General features: G+C 42.3%; 1 protein-coding gene across 1 annotated transcript; it reads right to left on the minus strand.

Annotated features, from left to right (window-relative positions):
* Positions 1-8759: 8759 nt before the first annotated feature.
* On the minus strand, positions 8760-9726 carry sprn (shadow of prion protein). The gene is made up of 2 exons (XM_059946116.1): positions 9436-9726; positions 8760-8810 (listed from the first exon to the last, which is right to left on the minus strand). The coding sequence occupies exons 1-2, from the start codon at positions 9724-9726 to the stop codon at positions 8760-8762; spliced, it is 342 nt and encodes a 113-aa protein (XP_059802099.1).
* Between the last annotated feature and the right edge of the window lie 224 nt (positions 9727-9950).

The raw sequence follows: 9950 nt of genomic DNA on the forward strand, positions 1-9950 counted from the left end.
TACAAGCAGCTTACCTACCAATAAGACAGCCACCATTATGGGCAGGGCATAATTCCCTGATTTTTAATTTTAAAAAACTTCCTTGGTTCTTCTACTGAGAGAAGAAACATGTTTAAAGAAGAATTATGTCAGACATTAATATTTTGTCTTTGAAATTTTCAAGACTGAGAAATAATTAAGGTATAAAGGACCAGGTTGCTAGCTGGAGTTATCAATCCTGATCTACAATGCTCCTGTTCCTATACTCTTATTTTGTGCCAAGAGATATGATTAAATAACATTCCTTTATGAAAATTGCATTTAGAAAAATCTACTTATTAAAATCTAATGACAAATCAGCAATCTAATTGTATTCCAAAGTTAATCAGAATGAACCTTATTTTAAAACTAAATAAGAGGTTGCAGAGCTCTGGCTGAACTGGGCAAAGGATGGTAATTTTCAGCTCTCACTGGTGTCCATGTATTGCTCCTTGCTGGGAGGAGTGGTTTCTGAAGGATTGTGCATACTTGAAAAGTTATTTATTTATTTAGTGATACAGTGCAGAATAGTTCCTTTCAGCCCTTAGAGCCACACTGACAGCAACCCCCAACAACCCCAATTTAATTCTAACCTGATCAACGGGCAATTTACAATGACCAATTAACCTACCAGGTACATCTTTGGACAATGGGAGGTAACCAGAGCACTTGGAGACGATCTGTGCATTCCACGGGAGGTGGGGGGGGGGGGGGGAGATTACCAACTCTGCATAGAGGGTGCCTTGCCCAGTACTGGTGGATAAACAGTTCACAAACCTCATTATCTCCTGTACACACAAACACTGCATGTCACTGTAGGACCCCACTGACAATCAAGCATCTGTCTACACATTTTTGAATATAAATTTTGATTGTTTTGTTTTTGGGCAACATACAGATTGGCAGGAGATGCATTCATTTCATAAAATTATGGTTAGTCTAATACTAACCTCATCTCCACATCCAGCCCCTTCCTGACTGAGAGTCTATCTACCTTCATTTTCAACATATTTCAAATATTCTTCCACTGCAGAAAAAAAATTCCATAAACAACCTGAGTCAAAAGACTTAGCATTAAGTGGGCCACACTGTGTTGTCAAAGAGTGAAATGTCCAGCTATTAACCACTTTGGAACTGCTTTTAGCCCATAATTCATAGGAGCAGAATTAGCCCATTGAGTCTGCTCTGCCATTCCAGCATAGCTGATTTATTAAACCTCTCAGTCCCATTCTCCTGCCTTCTCCCTGTAACGTTTGACACACTGTCTAACCAAGAACTTATCAACCTCTGCTTTAAACATACTCAATGATTGGCCTCCACAACTGACTGGGCAATGAATTCCACAGATTTACAGCCCACTAGATAGAGATTCCTCCTCATCTTTGTTCCAAAGGGACATCCTTCTTTTCTGAGACTTTTCCCTCTGGTGCTAGACTCGCCCACTATAGGAAACATCCTCTCCACATCCACTATCTATAGTCTTGCAAATTTTGGTGAGATACCTCTTCATTCTATTAAACTCCTGCACATTATTTTCCTTCTTTAAACGTTCCTACAATCTTATCTACAACCACTTTCCGGGAAAGTAAGTTTGTACAAAGCTGATTGGATAAATATTAAGTTTAGCTTGCTTTATTAAGTTGAATAATCTCAAGAGAATGCCACAATACAAAATTAAAGTCTCAGTAAGAGTTAAATATGGAGATAGATTAGAGATGAACTAAAAATTTGTGGAGAATCTGAGACAAGTACACTCAGTGGCCACTTTATTAGGTACACCTATATTCCTGCTTGTTAACACAAATTTCTAATCAGCCAATTGTGGCAGCAACTCAATGCATAAAAGCATGCAGACATGGTCAAGAGGTTCAGTTGTTGTTCAGACCAAACATCAGAATGGGGAAGAAATGCAATCAAAGTGGCTTTGACTGTGGAATGATTGTTGGTGCCAGGTGGGGTGGTTTGAGTATCTCAGAAACTACTGATCCCCTGGGATTTTCAAACACAGTAGCAGAGTTTACAGAGAATGGTGTGAAAAGAAAAGTATCTAATGGCTGGCAGTTTTGTGGTTGAAAACACCTTGTTAATGAGAGAGGTCAAAGGAGAATGGCCTGACTGGTTCAAGACAACAGGAAGAAGGCAGTAACTCAAATAACTACACATTAAAACAGTGGTGTGCAGAAGAACACCTCTGGATGCACAACACATCAAGCCTTGAAGTAGATTGGCTACAGCAGCAGAAGAAAATGGTGAGTACCATCAGGTACTTAATAATATGGCCACGGTCTGTATATACAAGTGGTTTGAAGAACAGGAAGGAGCATATTAATGGGGAAAATATAATCTGTGTGAAGAACAGGTGGACTGTGAATTGAGCAATTTGCTGAATTCTGAGATGCTCCACTTATAAAAATGAAGCCAGCATAAGTTATTTTTTTGACTTTCCAAGTGAAATAACTTTCATAAGCTTAAACTTAAACCAATCACAATCACAACAAATGCATAATTTTCCCCTCAAGTGCCCAACATTAAAGTGCTGGACAAATAAAACGTTTACAGACTCCTGCTTGAGACCCACAAGAAACATTTAACAAATATGGGTACTTCTCCTTGCAGTTAAATTTGCAGTTGGGTCCAAGTGATCTGGTCCAAGCAGTTCACAAAATCACCCCTGCTGGTTTTAAACTACAAGACCATAAAACATAGGAGGTGAATTGGGCTGTTCAGGCCATGGAGTCTGCTCCATCATTCTATTTGGGTGCGTGCTGAGCAGGTTCAAAATCAGGACCTTGGGGTACTCAGTTAAGCAACCTCTCCAACCTTAGACTAAAATAAATTCCATTTGTTAGGAATGTGATGCAACTCTGAGGGGCCGAAGGGTACAAAGTAGCCCCCCTCCTTTTTGAGAATCGCAAGATCGCTATTAATTTGGGTCTGGGACCCAGGAAATGGGAGAGAGACACGCAGAATCCACAAGGTTTGGAATGTGTCCTGGCCTCAGCGAAACGAAACCACTGATAATGGCTATTGTCTCGGAGACGGAATTGTCTATTGAGTATTGTACTGTTCATTGAAAACCCCTCGGGACAACCAGAGTAGGCTGGTTGAGGGATTGCATCATCCGAACCTGACTGACATCCGAGACCCCGTGAGTAAGGATAAAAGAGGGTCTGGGGAACAACCCCTTTAGATGCACCAGGAGAAACATTAGAAATCCCGTGACAGCGTTTAATAGCGACAGCCGGTGGGGGGCTCGCGTGCGTCCTTCCTTGCCAGGGTTGGCGGGCTCACCACGGAAGAGCGGCTTAGCTAAAGGAGAGGCCACGAGTGAACGGCCACACCAACGGGACTCCCGACGGATCGAAATCATAAAAGGAAAGCCGGCAAGTTTTTCTCCCAAAACTCTCTCTCTCTCTCTCTCCAACCATTGCCACACAGCGGTCCCCAAAGGCTGCAGCCTACATGAACTGAGTGAACTTTATATTTCCATCGGACAATACATTATCCTCTAGACAACGATAGAGCTTATTTCTTATTGATTATTATTATACCCGCACTTTTAGATTTAGTATTGACGACGTATATTATCTGTGTATTTGCATTAATATTTTTGTGTATTTTTACTAATAAATACTGTTAAAAATAGTATCATCAGACTTCAATGGACCTCTCTATCTTTGCTGGTAAGCGACCCAGGTACGGGGTTCGTAACAAAGTGGGGGCCTCGTCTCGAGATTTGATACCAAATTGGAGGGCCAGTGAATCGGGCTTTTAAGTCCAAACGTGGGTCTGGTTGCGCGGGTAACCAGACGGGAAACCAGCAAAAATGGACCTGGAGAAGTTAAGGCAAGAGCGAAGAGCTCAAGGGTCAGACTGAGAGGAGAGATTTAATGTTAGTCGGGAGTTTAGGTTAGTACCTCCGTTCGAGGAGACGGATGTTGATAGTTATTTCTTGCACTTTGAAAAGGTGGCAGTGAGTCAGAAGTGGCCCAAAGATCAGTGGTTGGCATTGTTACAAAGTGTGTTAAAAGGGAGGGCACAACGGGCATATGCGGCGTTGTCCATGGAGGAGGAGCAGTCTGAGAATTATGAGAAAGTAAAGGAGGCCATTCTTCGGACCTACAAATTGGTACCTGAGGCCGATAGACAAAAGTTCAGAAATTTAAAGAAAGGGTGGAATCAGACGTATGCAGAGTTTGCCTATGAGAAGGGTGTGCTCTTGGATCGTTGGTGTACAGCAGAAATGGTGGAAGAGGATTTTTGGCGTCTCAGGGAGTTAATCCTGATTGAAGAATTTAAAGGTTGTGTTTCGGATGATATCCAGATGTATTTGAATGAGAAGCCAAATAAGTCCATATCCGAATTTGCTAGGTTCGCAGATGAATATGCCCTAACCCAGAAGACAGTCTTCCTCGAATAAAAGTTACCAGAGAGACCGTGGGAACGGTAGAGAAAGCCCGCCGGCTGAGGCAGAGATCCAGCCGGGAGCTGGTGGTAAAATTAAGGAGGAGGAAAGGCAAGACAGCAGGAGAGGTGCTGGCTTGACCTGTTTTAATTGTGGAAAGGTGGGTCATATTGCATCTAAGTGCCTTGCTCCGAGGAAGGAGGTAGGAAAAGGGAGAGCAGCAGTCCTTGCAGGATGTGTTGTGGTGATCAGTAAATTGAAGCAAAAGCCCCAGGTAGACAGAATACGAGAGGGGCCTGAGAAATGTATTTCAGAAGGAACTGTGTCTGTGAAAGAGGGAGACACACCAGTTCCAGTGCGGATCTGGAGAGACACTGGAGCTGAGCTGTCATTGATTCACAGTACGGTACTAGATTTTGGTCGCAAGACTGGAGAGGTAGCTTTGAGAGGCATAGGAAAAGGGACAGAAGCAGTGCCTTTGCATAGGATCGTTATAAATTGTGAGCTGGTATCTGGACCAATTAAAATAGGGGTGCGATCAGAATTCCCGACAACTGATGTAGACCTCCTTCTGGGTAACGATTTAGCTGGTGGTGATGTTTGGTCGGCAATGAAGCTGACAAGCCAGCCTGTAAGTGTTGAGGACCCGCCCCTAGTTTCCAAGATCTATCCTGCATGCGCGACCACTTGCAGCATGTCGAGAAAGACAGCTGAGAATGAGACCAGTTTAAATTCGGCCAGTATCGATTTGGCCGATTCATTTTTACCGACCCTGTACCAAGAGGAGTTAGAGGGTGGTAAAACAGAGAATAGGAAAGTGAAAGAGAGTAAGGGAGAGGAGGTAGTCCTGCCCTTAGCCAGGAGGAAATTTATAGAGGCACAGAGTAAAGATGAGAAACAGATAAGGCTGTTAGAAGGTCCAGGGTTGGACATGGATGATCTGTCTGGTTTGGCAGAACTGTTTGAAGAAGTTGAAAATTTTAAATGCGATCCCAATAATGAAATGAGGGCAGTCCTAGTTGAAAAGGATGCCATTACCTTGAAGGTCTGCTGGGTTGACAGATGAGGTTGTTTCAGCCCACAGGGTTGAGTTTACTTCGGAAGGGAGTTGCCCAGAGAGTAACTGGGAGGATCAGGCAAACTTAGAATTTGAAAAGGGTACGGGTATTGAAAGCCTGGAAGAGGCAGATGTCCCATTTGAGTGTGTTAAAGATGTGGATGCACGTGGTACTGAACCTAGTAATGGAACTCAGAAAAAGTCTGAGGTATTTGATTCAGTTGAAAAGGAATACAGTCCTTGTGGGTCAGGTGGACTTGGTTCAGTGAAGAAAGGGTTAACCTTGGTACTAGTGGGAAGTGAGAATTCCCAATTGTTTGTGTTTGAAGGTGTGTTAAAAATTAGTGAGGAGATAAAAGGTGGTGAGGTGAATATTATTATTGAAGGGAAAGGGAAAAGTGTAGTTCCTAAATTGAATGAAGAAAATTTAAAGTCTGGATTGATGTCAGAAGCAGCCACCAGGCTACAGAGACAATGGCTTGATAACGCGGTGCCTGCGAATCAATTACAGGTTGATTTGGAATGTAAAGGTGCCCCACACGCTATTGTTATTCAAGAGAGAGCTGTGAAGAGGCAGAATTTGAAATGTTGTTTGGACAAAGAGGGATCGCTTGCAGAGTTTAAACTGAAAACTAATAGCAGGAAGGGTCCTGAAGATAAAACTAACAACTTGCTTAAAATTAAAGAATTGTGTGGAAATTCGGAAAATGGTCTAAGTTTGGAACAAATTGTTGATAAAATAACTCCTATGAAAGGAGCATGCAAAAGCCTATTCCACACTGGTATACAAGTTAACCACGTGGGAGTTAACTGGAAAAGGGGCGAGGGTTGACGGGATGCCAGTTTAAATAACAGGATCCAGTTTTAAGGGATTTCGACAAAGCATGTGAATAATAAAGACAACCCCCATGGAGGATTGACTGTTAAGTTTGAAAGTAAAATAAAGATTAGTATTTGCATGAATTTTTGTAATATACATGTAAGCTAAGATCACAACTCTTTAGTTTTTGTTTGCTGAAAAACAGGAATAAAAATAGGTGGTTATTAAATTGGAGTCTGATGCTACAAGAATTTTATTAAGGTACAAGATGTTAAGATATTACAGGAAGTGACAATGTAATCGCTAACTGTTTAGATGCTGAATTGAATGTACAACTGTATTACTCTGTAGTGAGAAAAAAACTCTTTTGTATTGTGTTAGATTCTGAAATCCTGTAAGACTCTGTATTAATTTTTACCAGTGGTAAAAATCTTAGAAGGAAGGGGGTGTTATGAATGTGACGCAACTCTGAGGGGCTGAAGGGTACAAAGTTGCCCCCTCCTTTTTGAGAATCGCAAGATCGCTATTAATTTGGGTCTGGGACCCAGGAAGTGAGAGAGAGACACGCAAAATCCACAAGGTTTGGAATGTGTCCTGGCCTCAGCGAAATGAAACCACTGATAATGGCTATTGTCTCTTGGAGACGGAATTGTCTATTGAGTACTGTACTATTCATTGAAAACCCCTCAGGGGACAACCAGAGTGGGCTGGTTGAGGGATTGCATCATCCAAACCTGATTGACATCTGAGACCCCGTGAGTAAGGATAAAAGAGGGTCTGGGGAACAACCCCTTTAGACGCACCAGGAGAAACACTAGAAATCCCGTGACAGCATTTAATAGCGACACCCGGTGGGGGGCTCGTGTGCGTCCTCCCTTGCCTGGGTTGGCAGGCTTACCACGGAAGAACGGCTTAGCTAAAGGAGAGGTCACGAGTGAACGGCCACACCAACAGGACTCCTGACAGATCAAAATCATAAAAGGAAAGCCGGCAAGTTTTTCTCCCAAAACTCTCTCTCTCTCTCCAACCATTGCCACACAGCGGTCCCCAAAGGCTGCACCCTGCATGAACTGAGTGAACTTTATATTTCCATTGGACAATACATTATCCCCTAGACAATGATAGAGCTTATTTCTTATTGATTATTATTATACCCGCACTTTTAGATTTAGTATTGACAACGTATATTATCTGTATATTTGCATTGATATTATTTTTGTGTATTTTTACTAATAAATACTGTTAAAAATAGTATCATCAGACTTCAACGGAGCTCTCTATCTTTGCTGGTAAGTGACCCAGTTACGGGGTTCGTAACACATTAAAATATTTTGTGTATTACATAGAATCTCCAGGTGATTCAGACTAATCAATTTTGACCAACACCTTGATTAAATTTATCCCATCAGCAATCTTATTCCCCCTAATGTTTACTCAGCTTCCTTTTAAATTAATCTAAACCTCAACCTCTTGATTACAAGCTACACATTCTCTTTGTTAATCCCGAATTCCTTGCAGGATCTGACTGATAGATTTATAAATATTAAGGAAACTGGGAATCTGGGGTTAGTAAGGGAAATTATTAACCACGGCCTTTGTGGAGAAGGTTCATGTGTTCACAGTAAAAAATGGACAGGAAAAGTCACTGCAGACACTACCCATCCTGCAAACTGCCTTTTCCAAAACCTCCCTTCTGGAAAGCGCTAGTGCGCTATTAAACCAAAAACGTCACACTATCTTAAAAGTATCTTCCTCCAGAAAGTTTATCTGATCAACCATTCTAGCCTCCTCCCCTCCCAGCCTCCTCTATTATCCCAGTCACTGTACTGTATACAGTTTAAACCACTTCTCATAATGCTGTTTACATTGTAAATACATGCTGGTAATTATGAATTTATGCACATTTTATTCCATATCTGTGCTTTAACCTCTAGCTTTATTTTTATATAATTCTTTGTTATAATTGTTGAATGTTGCTTTTTTGTTGCATGTCACATCCTGAACAACACAGCACTGCAAATTCCTAATACATGTAAACGTTTATGATGAATAAAGTCGACCCTTGACCTTTGACCCTGAAGGAAATGGAACCTGCTTCTGTTTCTCTTTCCTGCATCCTCTTCGTGTCGTATATGCGTGACTTCAAAGGTTGTCACCGAGCCTTCAACTTTCAAAAGTTCAAGGCTAGAAACTCTACATAATCACACTACAGTAACACTTGCCTTATTAAATTAATGAGTACAAAATAAGGACATGGTTGTTACCAGAATTTGTCTTAAATGACAGTTCAGTAGCAGGAAATTGTAATATGGATGAGCCTATGTTACTTGCAAAGTGGAGACATTGAGTATTGAGTATTATTTTACACCCACCTTTGACAACATTTCATTCACTGATAGGTGTATTCGTACAAGCCTGGATTAATTATTGGAAATTATAACAACCTGAATATTCCTTTCTCAGTTAAGCCAATGTAGTTGCAGAGGGCTGGGTCCGTGCATCATCTCCAGCTGTTTTGGTTATAAGATAACGTCAAATGGAATAACACAAAACTTCAGTCCGTTGCTAAACTCTGTAACATCTGAATTCAAGGGTGAAATCTTACTTTTTTGCCAACTTTAGTGAAAATCCAATGTTTATAAAGTACCACAACACTGCAATCTCTTGGGGAGATTTATGAGGATGGTAGGTGCCTGATGGGGAAGTTGTACATGAAACTCAGCAATAACTGCAAAACTCTGAAACTCTTCGTCATATTTTTATCCACTTGTACCCAGATAATGACAGAAATTTCCTAATAACCATGGTTGCATTACTTGGGGAACTGTCCTGGAAATTTTTACACTCTAGGACATTTAATCTACGATTTACATGACACCATTTGGTGCTACAACATTTAGGAGACTAATCTAATAACCTCTCCAGAGAGGCGGTTGGCCACTGCAGCAGTGATAAATACTGAGTTAGAACTGGAAACCTCATTTACAAGTGGAGATATTTCAAGGTGAGCAGAACGCACATGGGTGGTAAACTAGAGGAAAGCCACAATGACACGGCAGAAGATGTCCACGCTCTGTAACCATAGACTCCTGCTTCTGAGGTGCAGTTCCTCTCCAGAGAACAGTTCTTACTTACATATCCCTGGATGCCTTCGTCCCAGGTGAGCCTGGATCTCTGCAGCCTCCCGGCCATGACTCCGGCCGCAACGCCGGCTGCAGCTCCTGCAGCAGCCACCCGTGCCCTGGAGCCATAGGACCGGCTCCAGCTGGAGTACTTGGGCCGCACTCGCGGAGCACGGAATCGCCCACGAGCAGAGCCACGCGCTGAACCTCGTGCTCCTCCTCTCCCTCCCTTGCAGGTCACACTTTCGCAAAGGATGGCCACCAACAGGATCAGCGTCCAGCACGTGGCTGTAGTTTTATTCATCACAAGGAATCCAAGTGACCTGGACAGATGAGAGTCAACCATAGACACAAGAGATTCTGCAGATGCTGCAAACACACACAGAATGCTGGAGGAATATGGCAGGTCAGGCAGCATCTATTAAAATACACAAACAGTCGTTGTTTCAGCCTGAGCACCTTCATCAGGACTGAAAAATAAGGGGAAATGCCAGAACAAAAAGGTGGGGGGGGGGAGGACCCCCCTTC

The sequence above is a fragment of the Hypanus sabinus genome, chromosome 21 (assembly GCF_030144855.1).
Source record: "Hypanus sabinus isolate sHypSab1 chromosome 21, sHypSab1.hap1, whole genome shotgun sequence".
In the NCBI taxonomy this organism is placed as follows: Eukaryota; Metazoa; Chordata; class Chondrichthyes; order Myliobatiformes; family Dasyatidae; genus Hypanus; species Hypanus sabinus.